General features: G+C 52.5%; 1 protein-coding gene across 4 annotated transcripts in view; it reads right to left on the reverse strand.

Moving 5' to 3' along the window:
- SIK3 (SIK family kinase 3) overlaps nt 1-26,139 on the reverse strand; it is a 68,044-nt gene that overhangs the window by 5,394 nt on the left and 36,511 nt on the right. Inside the window, exons 4-21 of one of the 4 annotated variants that reach the window (XM_084495943.1) lie at nt 24,144-24,305; nt 18,635-18,759; nt 18,133-18,256; nt 16,518-16,636; nt 16,057-16,167; nt 15,755-15,898; nt 15,409-15,489; nt 15,183-15,292; nt 14,093-14,246; nt 13,440-13,595; nt 12,781-12,851; nt 9,010-9,153; nt 5,758-5,908; nt 4,893-5,018; nt 4,504-4,589; nt 3,690-3,799; nt 2,818-3,175; nt 1,627-2,510 (exon numbers count right to left, since the gene is read on the reverse strand). In XM_084495943.1, coding sequence (XP_084352069.1) covers nt 1,627-2,510; nt 2,818-3,175; nt 3,690-3,799; nt 4,504-4,589; nt 4,893-5,018; nt 5,758-5,908; nt 9,010-9,153; nt 12,781-12,851; nt 13,440-13,595; nt 14,093-14,246; nt 15,183-15,292; nt 15,409-15,489; nt 15,755-15,898; nt 16,057-16,167; nt 16,518-16,636; nt 18,133-18,256; nt 18,635-18,759; nt 24,144-24,305 — 3,216 coding nt within the window. The remainder of the gene's footprint in view (nt 1-1,626; nt 2,511-2,817; nt 3,176-3,689; nt 3,800-4,503; nt 4,590-4,892; nt 5,019-5,757; nt 5,909-9,009; nt 9,154-12,780; nt 12,852-13,439; nt 13,596-14,092; nt 14,247-15,182; nt 15,293-15,408; nt 15,490-15,754; nt 15,899-16,056; nt 16,168-16,517; nt 16,637-18,132; nt 18,257-18,634; nt 18,760-24,143; nt 24,306-26,139) is intronic. The other 3 variants (XM_084495944.1, XM_084495945.1, XM_084495946.1) reach the window with 3 other exon arrangements.

A 26,139-nucleotide genomic window follows, 5' to 3' on the forward strand; every position in this document is an offset into this window, starting at 1 on the left:
CTCCCACCCGTCAGCACCCGTGGGCGGCACTCGGTAACCCCCGGCTGCAGCACACACCAGTGGGTGACACCGTTATGGGTGCTTACAGGGAGATTTATAGGATTTGGTGTAGGTAAGTGTGCCCAGGCCGCTCGGATGCCCGCTCCGTTGGGAGCCGAAGCAGCACAGGCCGGATTCCAAGTGGGTTATGGGAGCCCGGAGGAAGGCGCTCCGCAAAGCTGCGTCTCCGAGCATGGTTTACTACACGAGCCCTCCAAACAGCCCCTGTCAGAAGTGCTTACACAACACTATTTGTAAACATTTACTTGCTTTTACTCATTTACAAAGTCTTGTAGTCTAAAGTCCTTTTCCCTTGTGTAACCCGTTTTAGCACCATCAGTACCGGGGCAGAGATTTAGCCCTGACTTCCCCAGCCCCTCTCGTTTCACACGTTGCAGTCCCACGACATTATGATGTAAACTCAAGACTGGGTCCAAAACACACCGCCGAGCTTCCACCCTCCGCTTAACCTGGGGCGATTCCTCCCTTCTGTGCTTCAAGCACCGCAGGGAAAGCGAGGTCTGAGAGAAAACACCCCGGTAACACCATGTGGGAAGGCTTCAGAAGAGCCGTGCGCCCCCCCAGGCTGAGGGCTTGGCATGCCCGCGCTGCCCTCGGCGCCGCTCTGTTCCAACCCAGTACTTTCCCAACAAACCCATGCTGTGTCCCCAAACAAAACGCTGCCTCCTGTGCCCAGGACACAGCTCCTCTGCAATAGGGCTCCCTGTGCCAAGGGCGAGCTGATGGCTTCAGACCAGCACAACTCAGTCCTGCAGTGAATGCCGACGCACCCCGCTCGGCCTGGAAAGCCTCCCTTCAAAGCCCTTTGAGCTAAGGGGCAGGATTTTGTTTTTCCTACAGAAAAGGCCTGCGATTGCAGCCCAGGTTTTCTCTTACAGCGCATCGCTGCCAATGCAGCCACCAAGGAGCAAGGGCACAGCTGCTTCCAACTAGGAGGAAAGGTCTCCACGCACAAACAGCAAGTTTAAGCTCCCTTTCCTCGGCACCATCCCCTCGAGCTCCAGCCTTGCTGCTTCCTGACGGCCCGGAGCAGTTGGTGCAAGGCACATCTAGCAGCAAGCCATTCATCACAGCTCTTGGGGAGCTTGTTTATGGAAGCTTGAGCAGTGCCTGTGCTCAGGGGTCTGCTCAGAAGGACTGCACCCCACTGCAGCTCCAGCTGTACCAGTAACCAGAAGGAACTGAACTTCTGGGCACTTGTTTACGCAGGGTGGGGAACACCACCACGAACACAGCAGTCAGCAGATCACAGCATCCCTTCGGAGACCTATCTCTTTGGTATCCTGAGACCTGGCCTTTATCTGCCTGCCAAAGTAGGTCAAATTCCAACGAGAAGAATCTGGTTGAGTTCCCTTCTTATTTAATGCTGTTTATTAGAGAGACTATGCCTGCAATCTACCGATGGCCACAGAAGCCAGAAAGAATCTAGGTAATTCTGTGCTATGCAAAATATGTCACGAAAGCCTTGCTGCACTGGGTAGGGATGGTGTTCTCTGGCAGAAACACCAGCAGTACGCGGCCAACATGGAAAAGCATTTCATCCACACGAGCAGCACTCAGCCTTACCTCTGCTGGGCACCTTATTCCTACTGAATCCAGCAGCGGGCTGATGTCTGTATTGATGTGTCCCCAGCTCCTGCGCGTGATTAGCAGTTCCTAGCAAAGATTCTGGGTCCCCGTGCCCTCCTGCATTTACAAGCAGAGGGGTCTCGTGGCAACCTTTGGTCAATGTGTTTGAATTCTTACTGTCTGGAAAGCTGTCCCTGGCGCCCTCGCACGCGCAGTCCTCCTCCATGCTCTCGGAGTGGAACAGGGCTGGCTGGTGTACGTATCCGTGTGGCGGCACGGACGCAGGGACCTGCTGGATACATTCTTGCGCCCTGATTTTTAAGAGGTGCTGGGGGCTGTTCTGCGCGTGGTACGTGTCAGCACTCTGGTAAGGCAAAGACAAGGACTGACGCTCCGACAGGCTCTGTCCCATGCTGGTGCCCATGTTGCCAGCATCCCCTTGACTCATGTGCCTGAACAACTCTTGAAATTCTTGCTGCTGCTGCTGCTGCTGCTGCTGCTGCCGCCGCTTGATGAGCTGTGCAAATTCTGCCTGGGGCAGCCGCATGTCCGTGTGCCCCGTGAGCGAGTGCCGGGGAGAAAGCAGTCCCTGGAGGATGTGCGGTACCTGCTGGTGTCGGCTGTAGTCGGGAGGTGTCGGGGACAACAGTGCTTGCTGTAGTGCCGATGCGGTGTAGTGCTGCTGTTGCTGATGTGCATTTTGAGGGAAATTGGGATACTGGTCGAGCTGCGGGACTTTCAGAGCTTGCTGAGCCGGAGGAAACCCAACTCCTCCCGATGGGCTGTAGTTACTGGGGGAAACACGAGGCTGCTCCGGGAACAGGTGGGGGTGTAAGTGCACCTGGTCGTAGTTGGCAGGGGAATACCTGTTCACGTTCAGACTGCAAGGAAGACAACAGAACAAGTGGCTGTACTGCGGCAGCTCCGGCTGAACGAGGCACACGGGGCTATTTTCTGTGGTTCTGCCACACACACGGCCCCCTGAGCCCCCACCCTGAAAAAGGAGCTGCTGCTGGTGGCAGGGAGACAGCCTCATCCCCAGAACAAGCGCAGCACAGCCCAGAGCTGCTGCAGAACCCCCATCTCCACGTGATGCACGGCAGCTCTGCCTGGCACCCATCCCCACCGTGGGTCCCCCGAACTCGGGGAGCGGTGCCGGGCGCGCAGGGTGCCCGGTGGTGGCCTCACCTGTGCGACTCGGCGCTGTCGGCGCTGAGCTGCTTGGAGAGCTGCCTGTGGCCGTAGGTGAGGGAGGCCATCAGGTTGGCACGGTGCTGCATCTGCATCTGGTTGGCGCTGGGGCTGATGGCCATGCCCCGCGCGTGGGAGGACATGCCCTGGCCGGCCACCGAGGCGCCTTGCAGGAGGTTGTTGCTGACCATGTCACCGGGCTCCTGCACTTGGATGGTGACCTGCTGAGGCTGCGACTGCTGCTGCAGGCCCAGGCACGTCAGCCCCATGGTTGGGGGGGGGGAACAGTTACCAGACTGCGGGAAGATTGTGTTGTGGGACGGCATCCCTTGGAACTGGGACTGGGAGGCTGCACCTGCGAGGAACAAAGACTCAGCACCTGCGGCGAGGCTCGGGAGAGAGGAGCTGCTGCTCTCTGGGGAATGCCAAGAGCCCCAGCATGGCTGCAGGTGGCGAGGGGAGAGCTGCTCCTCGCTCCTGTATCGCTGCACCAGGGGGCAAAAGTCAGGGCTAGAGGCCCTCGCACAGAAAGGGAAACAAAGCGGAGCTGACAGCGATTTGCATAAAGCCAGGAATATCAGCCCTGCCTCCCCACCCCCAGGAGCGATAAGTAAGGATCTCATGACAAGAAACGTATCAACACATTCCAGCTGGCAGATCCTTGCGAGCTCTCGATAACACCAGCCCCTTGCTGCCAGATGGAGAATCTTTTACATCATCAGCAAACCGCAAGGGCTGGAGCGCAGAGGGCCCGCAGCCCCCAGCACCCACACGCGCTGTTTTCCCCGGCGCTGCGTGAGGACCATACGCTTCTGCCAAGTGGCCCGCCCCGAGGCGTGCAGATGGCTCAGGAAACTGTCGGTGCTTACCGTGGGGCTGGAGCACGCTGCTGCTCACAGGAGGTGGGCTACTGTTTGGTTGCCTGAAGAGATGGTTATTAGGGTGGTTCGGGGGCGGGCTGGATGGCTGAATCCGTAACCTACGCAGGGAAACAAGTGCCTTTTCAGCATGCCTGCTCCTCATTAAGATGCCTTTTCAACTGGGAGAACTGACGCCAAATGCTACATCTCTGTTGTTTTAAATAAACACCATAAAGCCTGTGTTCGGGATCCCGAGCTCTCTGCAGCCTGCCTTCTATTTTGAAAGCCACCTAACTTGCCTAAGTCACAGAGGTAGCGAGCATAACCCAGTGGCTAGAACAAAAACCCCGGGGACAAGGACACTGCAAGCTCTCTTCCTGAGTCACTGCGGCCTGTGAGAAAGCTTTCCTTTCTCCTTCCCCAGAATCCTGCCTGCCTCATCCACAAGCCGGGTGATGCAGACAAGGACTGTTACCTAACTGATAGCCTGAGAGGACTGAGAAGCGCAGAAGCAGCTCTGAGTAGAAAGCACGATAGAAATTGGCTCACTGAAGGGAATGTTTTCAAGCTGGTCAAAAGGCAGAGCTGTCAATCATTTGTTCAAAGCAGATCTGTGCCTTTGAATCACATTGCTCTACTTCCAGAGGTCCCTCAGACAGAATGCAGCAAGAAGGACCTAGCACATTCACCTGGGAACTGGCTCTGCCATGCTAATTTTACACGCTTCCAGCCTGGTCCTGGCCTCTAAGTGTGCTAGCTCACCCCCGGGCACGAGGTGGAGTAAATCCTATCCCCTGGAGCTTTACCAAAGCCATTTCTTTACCTCTGAAGCTGGTGAGTGAGCAGAGCCGGCTGGTTTTCACATTGAGCTTGCAAGGGTGGAGACGGCTGAGGTGGCCGGATACAGTCCTGAACCAGGCACCAGAAAACGAGAAGTGTTTGTGATCAATAACGGAGCAAGCAATACATTTAGGAAACGTAGACTGGTGGAGTAGGACACACCCATGTTCTCCAAACACTCCATCCCTGACTGCAGCTTTGGCTACCACAGCAGCTGAGTAAACATCGCTGCTGAACTCCTTCAGGCTTGCTTCTTACTCCAGCAAGCTGAGCCACCTACCCTCAATCCCACAGGGACCCGCTCCGTATTTATCTGCAGCCGTGCAGGAAGCCCAGCTAGGACATCAGAAGGGCTGCTCCAGGCTCTAGTACCTGAATCTGCTGATGAAGAATCTGATGGTGCTGCTCCTGCTGGTACAACATGTGCTGCTGCTGCGTCTTCTCCAGTGTCCTCTCATCCATGTGCCCCCCATACATCTTCTGAAGCTGCTCACACTCCTGCAACAAATGCAACAGAGCCTCCAAGTGACTTTTTGTGCATGGCAACAAGGCAGCGTGTTGTCTACCTATCTGAAAAATCCTGTAAAAACCTGATCCATTTGACAGAATCGGGTGTGTAATAACATGGCTAGCTCAAGCCTCAGATAACAGAGAAACTGCACATGAGATCAAACTGGCACCCTCAAAATGCAAGCACGTTCCCTCAAAAATGCAAGCATAAAGCTTTTATAATGATAACTTAAAGGTGAAAAGAGCATCTCATATTTCCACTGGGTTGCAAGGTGAAAGTCCTGTCCCAGTGCCAAATCCCACTGAAGCCATTGATAAGACACACACTGGCTGCAGAGGGAATACAATACAACGTACTCCAAGCTCAAGCAGTAGGAACTGCCCTTTGCCCAGACGTCCTGGAACAGCCCCAAAACTTTGCAGCCATAGGAAACGTGGGAGAGCAGCAGACACAATCTGGCAGTGCTGATGGGACCCCAAGGGCTGGCAGAACAGCCCACGTACGGGCACAACACCTGCATTGCTTCCCCCCAGAAAGAATGGGGTGGAAGCCCCCAGGGCTCACAGCTTGCAGCAGACATTTGGGAGGAGAAAGCTCCTCAGCTGGAAGGCTGCTGCACGTCCACAGCCACCAGCTGTGAAGACTTCACCTTGAGCTTCCTGAAGCCTGAGACAACAAGAAACCCTCGGAGATGCTCTTTGGAGGTCCTCCACGCCCCTCTTTTACCTGCTGAAGCTGTTTGATGCTGCTGTTATTGCCCATCTTCTCCAGGTGGGCTTTGAAAGCCTGGATGCTGGCAGCACCGTCAGAGAAGCGCCGAACCGGGGAGAAGCGTTCAGTGGGGAGGTGCAGAGTATTGGAGTCCTTGTAAATAGAACTGAACACATGGGGAAGTGGGTTAGTGATGCCAGATTTAAAAAAAAAAAAACAAGCTCCGGTAGAGACATTTAATTTACACCAGCCACGCCAAGTTCTACCTGCCCACTCATCCAGAATAAATCATGTTTTAGATTAAGAAATAATGTGCTATCACCACCGTGAACGGGAAGCGGGATCACCGAGTGTCCTCAGAGCCTGGGCAGGTAAATGTGTCTTAAGGGTTGGACATGGTTCAACCACCAGCCAGATCGGAGCTGGGCAGCATCTCGTCTACCCAAATGCATCCATCCCTCAGACAGATAAAGTTTAGAGAAGCTATTCAGCATCCTAAACATGTACATTCACCTCTTCAGTAGTCACTTCTGGAGCTTCCCAGCTCATGAGGGCCCTGACTACCTCTCAGGGACTGCTGATGCTTGTGGACAACAGAAGAGGCCCGTGGAGAAGGGTTTCTCCTGCTCCCAGCCTGACGTGTCCCACAGCCTCCGAGGAGGAAGGGGGCTGGCATCCACGCTCAGAGGTGCACTGGATTCAGAAAGAGGCAAGACCATAAAGCTCTGCACAGCGGGTGAGGTCTTCCTAAGGCATCAGCCCGGCTGTCCCTTCACTCGCAGAGTCTCCTGGTTGCTTGGCCCTGTGCAGTCAGCACGGGCACCTTGAAGGGCAGGCACAGCCAGCATCAAGGCAGCGGTGCCAAGAATCGACACACGCCTTCTCTTCACCGTGAGATTTCTTCTTCGCCATAAGAGGGAGCCAGAATAGGATTTTTTTCGGGAGCTCATTTCTTCCGCAGCTGGGGCTCCCCCTTATCAGTCGAGCACTCAGCTCCTGCCCTATCAAGGTGAAACTCGTATTATCATTAACAAGGCTAACTTCCCACACGTGTAAAAATGTGCCCTCTGACAAACAGAGGCGAGTTCCTCCGCCTGCCCTAATGGTTCCAGTGTAAATTCAACCTACAAAACTCATCCGTGTTCAGAGGCACGGGCTCTGACTGAAGCCCCTGGGTGAGGCCAGGGAGACGTGGCCCTTGCAGCACTCACACGTCCTGGCCCTAGACCCATCAGGAGCTCCTCTGCCTGCAGGTTGCTGCGATCTGGGGGGTGCGACCGCAGCCGGGGCAGTGCTGTAGCTGCTGTGAGTGAGTCCTGGCTCTGGGCTGAAGCCTGTTCCAAGAGGAAGGAGGATTTCTCCTGGAGAGGCTTCCCTCGTCAGAAGGTGACCGATGCTGGAGCGCCGCCAGCACGCTGGGCTCAGCTCCTGTCACTTGGCCTGGCTGAGCAGGACGTGCTTCGCTTTCTATAGATGACACACGACTTTGTTCCAAGGACAGAGCTGTGCCACCGCCTTTTGATGCTATCCCATCCATTATCCTAATCCGTTTGATCTTTTGTTGTAGCAGGGGAAAGCAGAAGCTACAGATAAAAGTGACACCGGGGTTCCCAAACACGCACGGCCAAGGCAGATCAATGCTGCCCACTGTACTTCAACTCTGCTTCCAGATCCTAAGTCGTCATGACCAAAACTGGTGCTGTGTATAAAGAAGATGGCTTAAAATATGTTAAGTGCTAAAATAAGCCCCAGCAGCTGTTCAATAGCCAAGGTCTATTTCTGTGAGGACAGGACTGCTAATGGTTTCTGGGCTGGGTGTCTCAGCCACGGCTGGGGGAGTCGCTCTGGGCCGTGGTCGGATGAAGTTTCCGTGTTTCTCAGGCGAAACGGGAGGCAGGCCGAGGGCACGTTACGACACCGAGGGTGGAATGAACAGATGCCACCCTGTTCGTGATGCAACCAGCCTCAGGCCTCCGAAGCCAGGAGGCAGAGGTGATACCAGCGTATTGACTGGGTAAGCGCGTTTCAGCAGTTTGTTAAAGCAAAACAAAAACCAGTTCCTGCAACGCGTGAGTGACCCAGCTTACCTTCACGGTTTGAAGCAATCCTTAAAGTAGGACACAGCATATTCTGCTTGTTTTGCAAGCTGCACTTCTCTTCCTATCAAGCTTTTCTGTGACCCTAGAAACCTTTCCCCCCACCTCCCGCTTTTTCCATCCCCCAAGCAGCTCTGGGGGAGTAACTCCAGTGCACGGAGGTGCTTATCTGGGTTGTCTGGAGTTCCAGCGTGGCACTGACACTGCCTCAGTCTGCTCAGAGTTCACCTGTCCCTGCTGATTACATCAGTGCTCAGCTCAGCAGGTATCTGGCTACAATAAAAAGCGCTTTGTCAAGCTTCCAGTGTGAGCTGGCTGAAGGATTTAGCGTGAGCACAAATCCAGCCTGGTAGGCAACTTGCTTTTTCGACAGGGAGACTAACGGGCAGCAAACTGCAGCTGGCACCGAGAGGTTCAGATGCGTGTTTTAAGCTCCCTCTGTGGCATTAGTGTCTCCGGTTTGCTGCTGTGCCAAGTATTCTGTGTCAAATTAACACCTCTCCACCAGGAACGACCCACCCAAACATTTTGAGTGCGTTAGGATACAATCTGCAGCAGCTCCCTCCCTTCCATTGTGATTTTTCTTCCCTCCCAAACTTCTTTTCCCCCCATCATTCCCATCAGGGGTTACAGATCAGAAATAACATGGCTCTCCAGGAGCTTTGCAAAGAGACTTTGCAGTCTAAACACACAACTCTGGTGCAGAACAGTGAGGTTTTTAAGCCCTGGCATGGATGATTTTTGGTGCAGTCCTACCCCTGCATCTGACTCCAAAATATTCCATGGAACATCTGCTACCTACGGCTAACTTGACACCTACCGATACGACAGAGAAAAGCTCTCCTCTACCATCAATAGTTCACTCCCATCCCCTTCAGCGATGGCAGCCCTCCTGGCAAGTCATCTCCAGCCACAAACACGGGGCTGGAGGGGCAGAGCCAGCTGATTCCTGCCCCGGCACTGCCCGCATCCAGGGCATGGAGCCTGTGCCAGTGCAGAACTGCAACGTCCCCAGGGTGCTCAGACACCTGCCCTGGGGCCTGCTCCTTGTGCTTCTTCCTCCTCCTCGCCCCTCCCTGCCAAGCAGGACGTCCTCAGAGCTCCGTTCCCGGTGCCATCTGAGCAGGTTTCCTGGCGCAAAGCTGCCCGAACGGCCGGTGCCATTACTCACCGGTGCTGATCGGGTACCAGGTGTGGAGCCCAAGCCCGGGGTCGGAAGGACTGCTGTCCTAGCTGCCTCTGCAAGTCTGGAGGGATTTCAGCTGTAGGGTTGGTCATTGCCAGAGTGTGCCTTTTTGACCTATTTGCCAAGTATCTGCAACAAGCAGGAGCACATTTTATAAGAGACTGATGTGATGATACTCCAAAAACAGGGAGTGTTAGATAATCCGGAGTAAACGTGAAGGAAGAGCGCTTGCTGCAGTGCTCGGGACCGGCTGGGGGCTGCGTGATGCCCGGGGAGAAGCACGCTGTGGACACGCTGCCCGTGCCTGTGGGATCACCAGGCCTGCAGGGCTCGGGGGACACCTGCAGCTTCGGCTGCTCGTGTGCTAACGCCAGCCTCGGAGGGAGAGAGCAGCCGCTCGCCTTTCCCAGCAGGAAAAGGGGAATGCTCGAGGGGAACGCTGGTTATTCCTTTGGGAATACCAAAATGACCAGCTGCTGCCAGCGTGGATTCACTCCGCTCCAGCAGGCCTGCCTACCGAGCCTCAGGGAAGTCTGTTCATGGAGCCAAGAGACTAAACCAGGAGAAACCTCGCAAGACACGGCCGGAGAAGGGGCGCAGAGCAGAGCAGCCGCTCAGCACCCCCTTGCAGGCCGCCCTTTGCACTTCAGCCCTGACCCGTCACACCCTGCGCCCGGCGCTCCAGCCGAGGCCAGCTCAGCACAGCTCGGGAAGGGCACGTAAGGGACACCCCAGCGGGGATTAAGGGTGAGCAGAGGCTGCCTCAGGAGCATGACAAAGTGCAGGGCTGAGCGGGGCCTGGTGCCCAGCCCGGTCACAGGGCGCCATCTAGGCCCTGCTCCGCTCCCCGTGGAGCAGGAATCGCCCGGCGATGAGCAGGGGAAGAGCAGCGAGGGAAGCTGAGCAGCGACAGTTCCTTCTCCAGGCCACAGCCCGCGGTGAAAACCCTGGGCTTGCCTCTTGGCACCAGAGCCTGGAATCAGCAGGGTAAGCTGAGGTGCCCCCTGCTCTGGAAGGATCACCCTGCAGCTCCTCTCCAGCCCCTCTAGGAGCGGGGAGCACGCAGAGCAAATCCCACAGCCCCCGCTTCGGTGAGGGTGTGAGGAACGCTGCGCAGCCCTGACAGCGCCTGCCTGAGCTCGTGGGGACCGGTGGCAACGATGCTCGGAGAGCTGGGGGCACGGGGCCAGGAAAGATAAGGGGTGAAGCACCCACGCAGGGTGCCCTGGCTTCTGCCGAGCGCCTGGGCAGCACGCTGCCCGCTCAAGGCCAGGCGGGACGGGATCAACGCCCGCTTCTGAACCCAGCTACTCCTGCTGCTGAGCCAGGAGCAACGCGGCAGCTGCGCTAACTGTGGCAAAGATCGCTGGGCCGGTGACACGCGGGATACCAAGAGGGGATCCTCGCCGGTTTGCAACCCTGCCGAGCTTCCTTGCAGCCGCACCTTCACCTTGCAAAGCAGAGAAGAACAGAAAGCATAGAGGTTGACTCCTCCAAAAGCAGCCTCTGCCAGCTACTGCCGCCACGGAAGCAGAAGGCAGCAAGTTAACAGGAGGAGGAGCGCTTAGCGTCGTGGTAACTTGCCAAAGTCTGTGCCATTAGCTGTTTAAGAATCATTTGATGCAGGCAGGGAAAGTTTCCCAAAGAGCTTTACAGTTGTGGTTTGCTAAGATCATTTTATTTCAGACCTCCAGGGAACAATCCAATCATGAGCTCTAACAGTGTTTTGGGTGGAAGAAAGTTTCCCAAAGCTCAAAGGAGATGTGGCTGTTCCCTGGAGCAGAGAAAAGAATACACGCTGCTTTCAAGGTCAGATTAAGAAGGGCAAAAATTGTTCGCTGGTGGCTGCATACAGAGTGTTCAGAGCGCTGTTCTGAGAAGCTAAATATTTGCATCCCTCCCCGATGTTATTGCTATTTACCCTTCTCCCCTGATGACTAGTTACGGGTTGCAACATAAGGGGGTGGAGAGCGAGTTAACACACAACCTGGATGGGGCTTTTGCTGGGCCATCTGGTGGAAGAACGTGTGGTCTGAGAGGACTACGGACAGCACTGCTGAGAACAGCAGAGTGACCTGTGGGTCTCAGGAGACTGCCCTTCCGTGGGATCTGAACACCTCAGCGCCTTGCACCCTATAAAATGTGGGTTCTGATAGTTTTCCAACTGAGCTAAGTTCTGAAACAAGACTGAAACCTGAGGTCTTAGAATAGGAGATGAGAAAATCTGGCCAGGTAAGATGTCCAGGTGCCACCCTGCCAAGAATCAGGCTCATTTATCTGATCTGAACATTCAAGACTGAACAGAACTGTCTACTGTGTGAGACGTTGTCAGTGGAGATAAAAGTTGCAATTTTTAGGTGGCACATCTGTGTACAGCTGCCAGCACAGACAATCTTTGTTCCCGAGCCCTGCTGGGGAGGACAGTGCCCAGTTAGGGTGCAGAGCTGAAGGGTAACCGACCCCAGGCTGCACTATCCAGAGGTGCGTGCCCTTCACCTGCTCAGCTCTATGACTTGGCCTTATTTCTGTCCTCATGTTGCCGGGGGAAAGTGGATGAACAGCAGCTCATGAGGCTGGAAAACACTGAGAGTGAGCACAGAGATGAGGATGGCAAGGAACTAGAGTATAAGGCTATGCAGAAAATACAAGACGTGCTCTGCTGCAGGGCTGCGGCAATTCCAAGGCGGGCTGGGAAGCACGTTCTCTCCCATGGACCAGCCTTGACTTCCTTCTGAGCTCTGGCAGGCAAAAGGAGTATCAGCACACATTCTGCACAATCCGTCACTGCACACACCCACTGTTCAAATCCCCGTGCTCTGAAGCACTGAAATGACAAGAGCTGGCAAAGGCTCTGGGATATGAGCTCTACCCACCCCAGAGCTTCTCTGCCTGCAACCAACCCCTCATCTGAATCCTTCTCCCAGGCATAGCCCCTGAAAAAATGTTGTCTTACTTGAGGTGACGGCCTGTACAAACTCGGGGAAATCCAGAAAACTTGTCAAGGTTGAGGTAAGAAACAGCAGCACTCCACAACCAAACCCAACACATAGTGCACCAGCTGGTTAGGACAGAAGGAACTACACAAAAGCTACTGAGAAAATGTTAGCAAGGACATGGTTAGTGTTTTCATGGATTGAGAGAGTACAAGCACATTCTACCCACTTCCCAGTACGTGTCTGGAGCAGACAAGGAATAGAAGTTTCCAGCCTGATGTCTAATAATCCTTCTCTTATTGGAGCAGACTGTTTTAAGGCCTACAGCTAAAATTAGAAGCCCAGAGGTACCTACATTTCCAGCAAGCTCACTTTGTTTAAGGCATCAGAGTTGGATGTTTACTGCACGTCTTGATACAAAAGCTGCATTTACACCCAAGGCCACAGATGAGCCCTTCCTACCTCCATCACTCAGCAGGGAGGGGTGAATCACTTAGCACTCATTTTGCAGGTTAGTGTGGATTGCATGCTGGTGCACACTAAGCAGAGGAATTTAGCAGTTTCAGAGTTTCTAGAGAACATACTGCTTAAATAGCTCACAGAATTTCAGGGGAAATCCAGTTTTGTAAGCACCTAGTAGCATCAGAGGAGTAATTGCCTACAGTAATCAACACCCACAAGAACAGGAGAAGTGTTAAGCCTTTGCTGTAATCAACGCTGTTGCCTGTAATGAGGTTGCTCGTGTTTTAATTCAGCAGCACAACACCACAGGGCGAGCCTCTCCGAGGGTAATAAGGGCAAATGTTAGCAGACTGGGGGTTACCTCTGCACAGCTTCCTGATCCGGCTCCCCGTCGGAGCTCTCCTCGTCCACAGGAGTGACAGCTGGGACAGCCTGCGGAGAGAAGAGAAGCCACGGGCTCCAGAAGGCAGCCAGCGTGCTGCCATCCTCACAGCCACCACCTGACCTTCCCCAACTGGCTTTTGGAGAACGATGTGCCAGCTCCTCGGCAGCACCAAGGGCACTCGGCCAGCAGCCTCTTCCCACCTTCCTTTCCCCACACATCACTGCCTGAGCAAGGCTGCTGCTTCTGGTGCTACCCGGAAAATTCATTGATCTGCACGCAACAAGGAAGACAGATTGTGCACTAACACCCAAGACTGACATTTTCATTTTCTATCAGCAAAAGAGCAGAAAAACAACTGGAGTAAGAAGTTCGCAAATCCTCCATCAATTCCAATGAGGAAAATCACCCCAGCTCCTGGCTGCAGGACACCACAGAAACCCTCCTATAAGGGGACAGAGCACCCCACTGACTTCCAAGGGAGCCAAAGGGAGCACTGCCACGGCTGTGCTTCCACAGAGTGCCACAGCCCGAGCCTACTGACTGCTCTGCTGTGACCCGGAGGCTGTTATCTCTGCCTCCAGGAGAAGGCATTTTTAAACGCGCCACCAGTTCTGCTCTTTCCTTTGGCTACTTACTGGCGTCATAGTGACAAGTGGAGATGGCCCTCGAGGCCGTTTCAGCAGTTGCTGTGCGTGCAGCTGGATGTTAGCTCCGCCATCTGATGCTCTCCGCCCCAGAGGGCCCATGCCGTTCAGCAGCTGCAGGGTGGGGGGCTGCAGCAGGGACTGCTCCTGGGAAGCACACACAGCGCAGTTAGCAACCCACTACCAGGTGTTTCCAGAACCCTGGCTTAAGGCCAAGGACTGGGATGTTAGCACGAGAGGAGAAAAGTCTTCTGGGCTTCAGGAGAAAGGAGAAATCGTCACCAGCATCTCCAAGCTGAAGTGGGGCCGTGAGAAGCGGTGTCAGTGGAGAAGCAGTGGGTAACTCCCTGCTTCCCAGCACTCTTCTTTATTACCAGGCAGGCTGCCACCTGCAGCTCCAAAGCCAGGGAGCAGCCCCATCTCTCTCCAGCCCATTCAGTTTCACATTCCTGTCTCGTTTCATTCCTAGTTTAAGTAACTGACTAGAACCATACCTCAAGCAGCAGCAAGAGTGCAATTCGTGAAGCTTACGGAGTCCAAGGAATTGGCAGATAGAGTGAGAAAGCAAGGGTGAGCACAAATCACAACCAGACTGAGCTGGTGCAGCACAGACTGCAGCAGGGAGCACACGCAGGGGGCAGTACCTTGTACTCCAGCTGACCCGTGGGCTGCAGGTTCTGCCTGGGCAGCACGTTGTGCATGAAGTTCACGTTCGGGGTCACCTGCAGGAACGGAGCCTGCGGAGTGACACGAGGGAAGCCAGGCAGGAGCTTCTGCAGATCTTCCATGACTTCCGTCCTGTGCAATCACATTCACAGACAGGTGACTTAGCAATGATGCAAAGGGAACACCCATGGGCTCAGCGTGCTGAGCTTCCCCTCACAAAAAAAGCTTTTTACTTCACTGGAAAGTGGTCACAGAAAATGGCCGGGCCACTTCTCGGTTTTCATTTATCCTTTTTTTTTCTCCCCCCTCCAGGTTGAGCTTTTTCCAGCACTTGCTCTTTGTATTAACCTTGAAAGCACTTATCACAAAGACTTCAGCTAGGACGTGACAGCAGTGCAGCTTAGGTGAAAAAATGGCTTGCACAACAGTCAACACAGCTATAAGCTCACACAGAGCTAATCAGCAAGGAGGGAAGAATCTCATCCTCAGCTCAAATGCTAACCAAGTTGTTCAATGGGACTAGGACATTTTTAATGTTTCATGCACTCAAAAAGACGCTATTGCTGAAGAGACACCTTGAATTTCTTTCCCCATCTATCAAAAACTGAGTTTGCAGGAATAACTCCAAACCTCTCACAGCAGGAGCAGAGAACCAAAGGTTTGATACCAGCTGCCAGACAGATCCATGCATTCATCACCACCTGGTCTGGCTAGAGTGAAGCAGAGGTCTGGGACCCAAGGGCATATTGTGAAGCGTGTCTCTCAGCCTGGTAACTGGAGACCATTGCCAACCTAGGAGGTATCAACTCTTCTAATGCAACAGAGCCTAAAAGATCCCTGAAGGCAGTAACCTCTGATCTGCCAGCGTAACACACAAACAAATCTGTGACTTCTCAGAAGGACCCAAGTCACATTCTAGGAGTAAACCCTTACTACAGGGGCACTCACTGTTAATAAGAGATCACAGAAACCTATAAATATATAGCCCCAAAGTCTGGCTAAGAAAGGGTTTACAAGTAGGAAGAATGCCCTAAATCCTCCATCCAGGAGGTAGAGGCCAGTACTAACCGTGGGTCAGCAACTCCAACCGTGTGCCTTCTCATTGAGAGGTACCGGACCAGAGCTTCAGGTGATGGCTCTTCGCCTTCATCGCTGTCCAAGTTCATTGTCCCGTCAGTCTGGGCAGAAAAAATATTGGAGATGTTGAAACATAACGTGAAGGTCATTCAATCAAAAGGCTTCAGTGCAAGCCTGGGAAAAGAACTTGCAGGGGTCACCAAGGGGAGCACCTCACCTCCACGATTTGGTTTTCAGGGTTGATGAGCTGGACTTGTGGCACGTTGATGCTCATGGTATTGCCTGCCTGCTCTGTCTGCTGGGCAGAGGGATCAAGATCAGAAGTCATGAAGCTAGCATCTCTTACAGCCCCTTTACAAACACCACTAGATTAACACCAAAGAACAGACCTAACCACTTGGGAACAGGGAGATTAAGGCACCCTGAGAATACAAAAAGATCTCAGACAAGGAAGATTTTGAGACTTGTCAGAACGAGGATGCTTACAAGGAAGTTGAAGTTCAGCAGGTAAGGTTTAGACAACTGGCCTAGGCCTGGAAGAACGTTATACAAGCAGGACCTACCTGGATGTTAGCAGAGGTGGGGAAGGTCATGGTCCGTGGTATACTTGGAGACGGCGCGATGCGCAGGTTCTTGTGTCTCTTCAGACGGTCGCACAGCAAGCTGTAGATTGCACTGTAGTGATCGTAAGCATCAGCTCTTAAGGACTAAAAGAAAAGGAGAAAGGGGTCAGTCACTTTCTGCCAAGCACTAAAATAAGCTACATGCTGCGCTGAAGTTGCTCAGTTACCAGACGTGGTAAACAACACAGACATTTGCTCTCCGACCAGAAGAGGCAGCACAGAACTACCAGCTGTGGTGTTACCTGAACTGTGCGCTCCTTGTCCAGCCCCATTTCTGCCATCGCCAGCAGCACATCCTCGTTCAGCGGCTCCATCTGCCTCTCAGTCTTCAGGTGCTGACACTCTGCTATCAGCTGCAAGAGCACAGACGCAGCCCTCAGTGCTTACGCTCCCAAAGGCACAGGGATGAGTCATAATGCTCCACAGCACCGATTCACCAGGCTCCGGCTGCGAGCTGGCGTGAGCTCTGAAGGCTGACGGCACAGTAATTCAAAGGGGGGAGAAAATGTAACAGCACACAGAGCTGAAGGCCGATGTGGAAAGCAAGGCAAAGGGGACACAAAGTAGGAAGGCGGCACGCCGGCACTTGGAACGAGAGTTCCCAAGCAGCTGAAGCCAACTCTGTGGCACTACTTGCCCAGAGCCTGTTTGCAGTGCTACGTGCACTGAGCAAACCCCATTCCAGCTCACTTCAGCTTCTCACCCTGTCAAACTCTGCATCAGCCTCTCCAAGCTTCATCCACTTGTGTTTGCAGATCTGCTCCATTGAGAGCCGCTTACTTGGGTCCAAGACCAGCATGTGGCGGATCAGATGTTCACATTCTGCAAGAGAACAGAGCTGGGAGTAACTCACAGCGAGGGGCACAACTTCCGCAGGCGACAGCCTTGTGCTGCTAGGGCAAAAGGAAAAAAAAGGCCAAGTTTGTCTTTCAAAAGCACAAGCTTTTCTGCAGGAAGTCATACACAACACAAATACTGCTTCTCCTCCTGCACTTCACGCCCGTGCCTGCTGCAGACATTTGATGCTACCTGCAGGAAACTGCTGGGCCAAGGACCACGGCCCCTTACAGACAGAACCAAAAGCTGAAGCTCAAAGTTAACGGGGCTCCATTTGACACTGAATACCCACAGCCCTCTGGCTAAGCACTGCTCTAAATCAGGTGGCGCAGGAGTGAAAGCCTCTCTCAAGATGTTTCAACATCTGCTGCCAGCCAACACAGGAGCATCTCCCCTTCTCAAGCTCCCAAGGGCACCAGTGGCACTGGCTGCCAGCACTACCGCAGCTCCTACGGGGGAGAACATCCTCAGTCAAGGAACATTTTCAGTGGCTGTACGGTCTTCCAAAACCGATCTGAAACTCCCTTTGGAGAAAAGTTTTCCTGCCAATACAGCTGTAAATCAGTATGCCCCTCTCACACTTCCAAAATCTCAGGCAGGATTTCCCCAGGCTAGGGAGGAGGCTGGCCAGGCCACGGTGCCCTTGTGCTGTTTGCCAGCGCCCCTAGGTGGCACGCTGTCACCCTGTCCCTGCCCGCCTCGCTGGCATGGCCAGGGGACCCAACTGGCTCTTTGGGGTTGGAGAACAAAGCAGAGCAGCCACGGCTCAGGCTGCCAGCACAGTGCTCCTAGGGCTTACTGCAGGCACGCCTCTCCCAGAACCGTGTGGGGCACCACCACTCGAGCCAAGCTCGGAGCACCAAGTGTGATGAGAGGTTCAGCTTGGAGCCAGAAAAGCAGGCCTTTAACCCCCATTGAATTTTCCACTCAAAGGTACCATAAAATATGAGCTGCTCTTAAGCAAAGCTGGTTTTACCCGAGAATTAATCACACTTTTCACAAACAAGATTTATTACTTAAGTAATCCAGAATGCTTTTGCACAAACAGGACGTGGACATTCACTTGCGGTGGGGCTATTGCTGGAAATTAATGTGCCATAATGCTGTAAAAAGCCTCTTGTCTACAGCAGATCGAGTGAAAGCCTCCATATTCCTACATCACCAGTCCATTTTTAGCTTTCACACTTCCCAGAATTTAGTAAGTGTATCTTTGCTAACATTTTGCTATAGTTTGCAATTATGTATACAAGAAAGCCGATTATTTTTAGGTAAGAATATTTGGGTTTCTAAATTCTAGATTCAGAACTCATTTTAGCTCCTGTTACAAACTGCTCTCCAGCAGATAAGGCTCCTGGCATACCACTCCCCCCACACACAAATCAGTTTATTGAAATTTAAGCGTTTCAAGGGGTCTGTGGGCAGAGATGTGCCCAGAGCCCTGCCCGGCGCTGCCGGCAGGCTGTGCAGTGTGTGTGCCTCACCTGTGGACATGAAAAATGGAATGCGAAACTTCCCGCTCAGCACCCTGGCGCGCAGATTCTGCAGCGTGCTCCCGTCGAAGGGCAGAGCGCCGCAGACCAGCACGTACAGCACCACGCCGAGACTCTGCAGCCAAAACCAAGGTCACGTCAGCAACGGAGGGAGAGACCGAGAGAGGTTGTGGTTAACAGCGGTTAACGTTGTTTAAATAAAACAGAAAACAAGAAGGAGCAAATCCTTGGAAAGGACCTCGTGGCATCTCAGTCCCAGGCCAGCCTCATTTCTCCTTCAAGCTTAATTCAGACTTTCTTCTAAGCCTCAGAAGCCAATGGCTAAACCAGCTGGCAGCCCAAACCTGCCCAAGGTGGCCCCGCACCACCACGGTGCCTGCGTGCCCGGATCCACACAGCGTCAGCAGGCTGAGCACCGCTGCGGTGGCAAGAATCAAAGCCAAAGAGAGCAAAACCAAAATCAAAGTAAAAGAGAAAGAGGCTCGCTGCATACCCAAATGTCAACCTTGGGCCCATCGTACTCCTTTCCTTCAAAGAGCTCTGGAGCGGCATAGGGAGGGCTCCCACACCAGGTTTTAAGCAGCTGGCCAGGTGTGAAGATGTTGCTGAATCCAAAATCTGAAAGAATAATGAGAACTGGTTAGTGGCGTGTGATCCACCTCAGCTGTCACCAACAAATGGTACTGAAGTAATTCGCTGTGCCTGGTGAAGTCGCACACAATTCCACAAGGGGTAGCTGATATTCAGACCCCAGAAGGATAAGAGTGCACAAGAGGCACCTGGAACAGCGTGCCACACGGAGAGGATGGACAACCACATATCAACAGCTGCTCCTCCACTTCTTACAACAACTCGCCCCGTTTAAACAACCTGCTGCAAAATACCCCAGCTCGGGGCTGCTCCACACCCTCTAACTACACTACTTGGCTTATGAGAACACAGATCTGACGCTTGCTCTCCACGTTTCAGACACGTGATTTCTGTGCTGGAGTCAATAAATAGCAATCCGACCAGCCAGGGTCGCTCTAAGTCGGGTGAAGGGTTTGGAATGAGGTTTCCAACTTATATTCGAGGGACCACACACAATCTTTGTGTTAATTTCCAACCTTCAGCTCTCTGATGACAAGTTTCACAACTTCAGTAGAAGCAGGGCAGCTGCCAGCAAAGACAGAACGCACAGAAAGAGGAAAAAGCACGTGCCATTTTTTAAATTTATTTTCCAGAAATACGTGAACCGAAATCTTCAGTTGTGGTAGGCATCTCTACAAAGCCAGTCAAATCCTTCACCCACAGCAAAGAATAAATCCTGAAGGAGAAGTTAAAAGAAAGGTCTTAACTTCGTGGGCAGTCAACCATCAGCTTACGTGGGCACTAATGGCATTCCCTGCTAATTAACCTGCCGCCCCTGGATACAGCTGAGACCTGCACTGGAAAGAGGAAAGGAACAGATGTCTGGATGTAAGAGAAGTGAGCTTTTGCTTATAAAATAAAAGGATTTTGACTCATTTGAACAACAGCAAACCCAGAGAGAGATAGAGGGTTCCAGGTCCCATGACAGGGTGTCCTTGGGAGCAGTTCCTATCAGGAGCAAACGGCTTTGCCTATTTTTCTGCTAGACTTGTGCCAGCAGGAAGGTGAGTGACACTGATGCACGTGGACAGGGACCCCCAGCCACAAGGACATTGTTCACAGCAGCCAGAAATACTCAGTTTGCAAATTCAAACCCATTAAACCAAAAAACTTCATGGCAAAAATACTGTGGCTGCAGGAAGTAAAACTTTGAGGACGAGCTTCGTTATAATTTTAACTCCATCGCTGTCCCCAACTGCAGCACATCTGGGGGAACAGGAGCTGCCCCTGCCCACCTGCCCCTGGAGCACGAGATCCCAAAGCTCTCCAGGAGAATTCGACTGAAAATGCAGATTTTAATACATGCATGCAAATGGCAAAAATTGTTTGACATGCAAAACACAAGTTTTTCCCCCTTATTTCGTGAAAGAAATATACATTCATCTCGAACGTCCATCTTAGTTTTATCTGCCTATTTCTCCTTGCAGTCTGTCCATGCTTCAGGAGCCGAGGAGCTCAGCACGCATCCTGCAGCCACCAGTGAAGGTTTGGTTCCCTAGAGCACATAAAACTGCAAGTTTGACCTGGAAGGTTTGCAGTTACCCTGCTGAAAGGGAACCGGGCGTCAGCTTTAGGACAGAACCCCCCAACCCTCAGCAGCAGTGCCCGGAGCTTCCCCCAGCTCCCGAGCCAGCAAACCCAGCTGGCTTCCCACCAAGCCCCCGAGCAGCCACTCCTGTGCACAACCTCTGCTGCCTCGCAGGATTTCCATGACCTGATTTCGGGGGACTGTGCTCTTCTCCTTCAAAGAGCTGCAGCACTCAGCCAAGCACCTCGGCGCAGCTCGCCCAGCCGTGTGCGCTGCCTTTTGGGAACCACCTGCATTGCTGAAGCAGCAAACACAGCACGTTGTCTTCCCAAGCCCGTGGCTGTACAGAAATGGGAAGGGGTCTGGCAGGCCTGCAGCTCGTCGGAGCCACCAGCATGCTGCCCAGGGATGGGACGGGATGGGCAGGGACTCGGTGTTTTGCTGCTCTGGAATTTAGAGATGGGAACTGCACAGATGCAAGCTTGAAAAGCTCCCCTTGCCCACCAAGTCTACGGGGGGATTTGAAACTCCAAAGCAACAGAAAAAAAAACAACACACACAAAAAAAAAATAAAGCAAAAAAAACCAAACAACCCACAATTGAAATACGTTTTCTTAAATACTATGACAACTCATCCCAGCCCAAGGAAGGCCACGTAAATTCACCAGGGAGCAACCAGGTCCCATCCCACAAACAGATGCAAAGGGAAAGGGGAGTTTTTGAAGGACAAACTAAAACTCGTGATGCCACCATATAGGGAAAATACCTGAAAACCCTCTCTCTGCACTACGAAGAAGTGGGTCCAGTCATCCAGTCCCTCATTCTTCGCTAGAGCAGAGCTTCAGGGAGCAGACATGAGACTGTGCAACGGGGACTTCTACCCTCCGAAGGCGAAGGAGCGAGCAGGCTCTTGCAAATGAATGCAAAGCAATGCATAGATGGAATTCCTGCCTGAAATCATATCCCAGGAAGGCCTGCGTGTGTAGCAATAATCCCAGCTCCTGGCTGAACCCTCGGACTGGGAGCACGAGCGAGCACAGTGCCAGCAGCCACTGAGTCAGGCTGCGAGAAGGTACATGGGGAAAAGGCATCCAGGGGAAAAATGGGAGCAGGGGAGCAGCACTCACACCTGACTGCTCAGGGGAAAATGGTATGGTTATGGTCAACAGAAAAAGCACGCTTGTAGTTAGCACCAAGTGGAAATAGCAGCACTAATCCACTTCTAATTGCAAGTGTTAATTACTGAACTCACAGCAAGTAATGCAAAGCTGCAGCTGCAGGTCAGGAGGACCGACAAAAGAGCTGGAAGATCTGCGCTGGTGGCGAGCTGAAAGGTAAAACTCCAACAGCTGCTGGAATTGTGTGGATTGCTCAAGATTTTACACCTCCGTATCAGAACCACGTGGCCCGGGTCCCACAGCTGTGCTCTGGGTGTTGGAGGTGACACGCTGGCTCCCTGCAGGCTCCCTGCATTCCTGCTACTCGACAGCAAAGAAGCGACCAGGATTTGCCAGACGGAGCCTTCAGAAGGCAGGCTCGGGGCTCAGCTGATGGAAGCTAGGGACATACTGAGAGCGTTAGGGAGGAGGTTGGAGTGAGGCAGTGTAACAGGCTCGGCAGTGAAGGTTTTGCTGCTCCTTCGCCCTGTCTGACAGGGCTTGGTGCACGCCTGCAGTGCTTATCCTGGGAGGTCCAGAGTGAAAGCCATCAGTTGCTATTGCTTCTTTTTTTTTTCTTGTTCTCCTGAAACAATGGCAGAACTGGTGTCAAGTTGTAATTGATGAGTTATAGGGACCCAACTTAATACTCGGAAAATCCTATACCATAAATCAGCTTTTCCAGGCTACTTTTCAAATCACTGCTACAGCCTCCTGCCAAGCAAAACACCACCATCTCCAGGGTGGGAAATACCTTCTGGAGACTGTGCTGGGAACAGCCTTGGAAGGAAAATAGTTTCCACCTCCCCTAGATAAAGCCTCCACAAGCTGCAGACATTCGGTGAGCTTGTCAGCGTGCTCGTGGGGACGTTTCTTTAAGAAACCCAGCTGCACCCCGGTTTCTTCCTGGGTTAGTTTTCAAGTTTTTCTTCTCTCCGCTTTGCTGGGACCCCTCTCTCCACACACACAGCTTCGATTGTACCCCTCGAACATGTGATGGCCTCACATTGTCAGTGCATCTGCCTGCACAGAACAGACACCAGCAAGTGCTGCCCAAAAAGACTTCCAGTGCAACCTCTCTGGTAGGAGCCCTGCCTCTGCCTGTGGCTCCCAGCAGGCAACATCCAACGTAGGAAATGAATCTTGCTGCCTGGCAAATCCAAGCCATTTTCTGCACGCTGTCAGTGTGTTTCTCTTCGGTGACTGTACACAGCACAGCCCTGGGAAGTGCTCTCTCAGGCTGTCAGCCGGCCAAGGAAGGCACTCGCAGTGCAAGGCAGCACAGATTTAGCTTAAAACATAGGGAACATCATAAAACCACTCCAGCACTTAACAGCGACGTGCCTCTTGCTCAGCTTCTGCTCCCAGAAGAGCGAAGCACAGGTTAGCAACTTGCACTGAAACGAAGCAGGACGGGGCTATCAAGTGGGCACAGGAAGGTTCATAGAAATCCTTCGCTCCTTTCCCTTCCCTCCCATTCTTTCCTCACAAAGCGAGGATGAAAATAAACACAAAATAAGGTAATAAAGGAAAATCATGAGACGTACTACTGTGTGTGTGCTCCATACCATGATTTAAGTTTCCATAAGCTAAAATCTGAGGTTCAAAAAGGAGGATGAGGAACCTCCTGCTAGATATAAACAAGACTTTTCAGGAAAATAAATACGTGCATCTTGGGATATGAGCTCCTAAAGAGTTTAAGTGAACGCGTCGGTATTAACATTGCTCTCAGACCGAAGAGTTGTGCAGCAAGTTAGTCTCAGGCACTTTTTTGATTCCCGTTACAAACCCTTGTAAAAGCTGACAAGCTCTCCGGGGAAGGCTGTTAAGACGGGGAGGAGATAAGGTGCTTTCCAAAAAACTCTGCTATGCATTAGGCTCTAGCAGAATTAAATGGTAGGTATTGGCTGTTCCAGAGCAAAAGCCCATGAAATGAGGTGGCCAGGGCAGTATTAAATCCTCTTGTTTCAATCAGTTAGTGCATAATCCAACAAAGCTAAATCAAGTCTGGGTACACCACAGAGCTCAGCAGCCCAGGCTCGTTCCTCATGTACAAGAGGAACACAGACAGGTGGAGGTGGTCGGTCAGCAAAACACCAGGAACAGACTGAAAGGGCCTGTTTCTGTTTGTTTTTTTTTTACTAACTTCAGCCTCTGCCCCTGCGATGAATAGAACACCGAAAGCACTGGGGCTCTTCTCTTGCCCTGGCAGAGCGAGATAGTGCAATTATTCCAAGACTGCTTTTCCTCCTTCACTTCTATCCCAAAAATTGTCGTCTGTAGTTTTCCCTTCTCTTTCTCTCACCTGGTCTGACCCGCTTCGAAGAAATCCTGAAGTGGCAGCAGGACTCAGAACAAGGCTCATTTCTTTACCATGTGCCTTGCCCGTGACACAGTGTATCGGGACCCTGCAATATCTATAGCTGCATATTTGCCTACGAAGCCAAACCAGTGCTGTTTTTTTTTTTTTTTCCTTGATTTTATTTTGCACTACTTGAAGGGAGATATAAATCTCCTGGCTACAACCTGCCAGTTTCAGCTCTGGGCAGCAGGCCACACCGAAATCCAAAGCTTCCTTTAGCTGCACTGCGTTTCCTCCTTTCTGAATACCTGGAAGCAGCCAATGCCTACATTTATTAACTTCTGAAAGCAGCTGCCTTCCTCCCACACCGCTAGCCTTAGCTCACCTGCTATTTTGATGTTAAGGTTAGCATCCAGAAGGAGGTTTTCTGCCTTGAGATCTCTGTGAACGATATTACGACAGTGGCAGAAGTTGACAGCGGCCACGATTTGTTTGAACTTTCTCCGGGCTTCCTTCTCCGCCATGCGTCCGTGGGCCACCAGGTGATCTGCGGGGGACAGAGCGAAGGACAGCGGTTAGTCACACCCCGCGGGGGGCACCAAGGGCAAAACCCAGCCTAAATCCCCCTCGCACACACAGGCTCCCATTATTTCGCTGCAGCTCAGTCCCCAAGCAGCTTTAGGAGCTTTTTAACATTTGATTTCTGCAATGCAACACAGAAAAGTGTCTCAAAATATCTGCAAGTATGCCCAGTTTCTGGGTATTTCCTACTGTTTCGGTGCAAAAATGTGTTTGTAATAGTTGACAGGCTTTAGGATAAAACTGGAGCTTACTTCTGTAAGGAAATCTGAGTGCTCTGAAGTATTCTGCTCTCACTCCAAGGCAGGGCCTGTGGCCAGAGAGGCTTCCTTTGGAAGCTACCATTGCAAACAGGGACAGAAGGAGTCTCAGCTGACCCAGAGATCACGCAGGGAGGTATCCAACAGCAAGCAGACTTCAATCAATCCACTTACAACATGAAAGCAGCAGGCTTGCAACAGCCACTCATCATCTGCCCGGTCAGTTAGGTAACCAGGGAGGAGCCAGGCAGTAAAACAAGGCAGAGAAAGGAAGTGAAAACACCTCGAGCCTCATCACAAGAGGCAAGCAAACACTACCAGAAGTGTAAAAGCCGAAGGAATTGGCAGTTAGTTAGGAAAAAATTATTGCCCTTCCTTAATACCTCTCTACCCTGTAAGCAAATCTGGGTAAGACTGTTATGGTGTGATGGAAGATACGCTCGGCACAGTGGTTGTGAGTTCATGAAGTTGAAGTCAAGGCTACAAAAGGAACAGGAGAAACCCGTGAAGTGCTCTGGAGCCCGCAGCAACCACGTGCCCCGGCCCCACGTGGGACCAGGAGCTGGAGAAACTCGGGAAGAGCTTCCCCAAGCCAGGCCACAGCCACTGACCCAGGGCAACGATGCTCCCGGAGCAAACTGAAGACAGAACGCAAGGAATGGATGCCCAGCATTATCTCCTGCCCTCCGCAAGGGAGCATTACTCCTCAGAGAGGTCACTGCTGACCTCAGACACCTTCCAGCCAGGGACAGGCTGGAGGGAGCCGTTTCACCCCTCAAACTCCATTTAAACTGGAGGGCTCGACGAAGATACCTGCTCTTGAAAAGAATACAAATAAATCACTTCTGAAGGTTTCTCATCGGGTGGCTGTATTCTTCCCAGCCACCCGTTAATTAAAATACCTGCGACATAATTGACTTGCAGTAAATACTAATTACCGAGACATGAAAGCAGGTCTGCCTGCTTCTGACTGAACAGCAACCTGCTCCTCCACGTCTCACCACGCAGTTGTGCAACACAGCAAGGGTGTTTGGCAAAAACTTGCCAATTACCTTTTGGTCACTGGATCAACTTACTCCACGAGCAAATCTGAACCAGGCTGGGGAAGGGCGCCCAACACCAATTCCAGTGTAGCCCTTAGTAAATTCTGCTATTACTAGCAAGTGAATTATCTCATCCCGTCCCGAATTATCTCATCCCGTCCTGAATCATCTCACCCAGTCCCACTGCGTTTCACTGAGCCCTTCCCAGGGCCATCCACCTCTCCCTCAGAAGGGCCCGCTCCAACGCGAGCATCGCTGCTGGTGAGCAGAGAGCAGCTCCTGCACGAGCCGAGGTCATTCACGTTTTGAATGCTCTCGAATCTGGGAACGCAGCCTGCGGACGCAGCAAGCGCTCTTAAACCAAGTGCAAAGTTCCAATCTCTCAACGTTTCTGAAAACATTTAGAGAGTTCCTCCTGCAGGCAAGAAATCAAATCCGGCTCCTGCAGCAGGCACGTTTCCACGAGGCTCTCAGAAGCTTCTTTTACCCAGCCCAGGCT

The sequence above is a fragment of the Aythya ferina genome (genome assembly GCF_964211825.1).
Source record: "Aythya ferina genome assembly, chromosome: 22".
Lineage (NCBI taxonomy): Eukaryota > Metazoa > Chordata > Aves > Anseriformes > Anatidae > Aythya > Aythya ferina.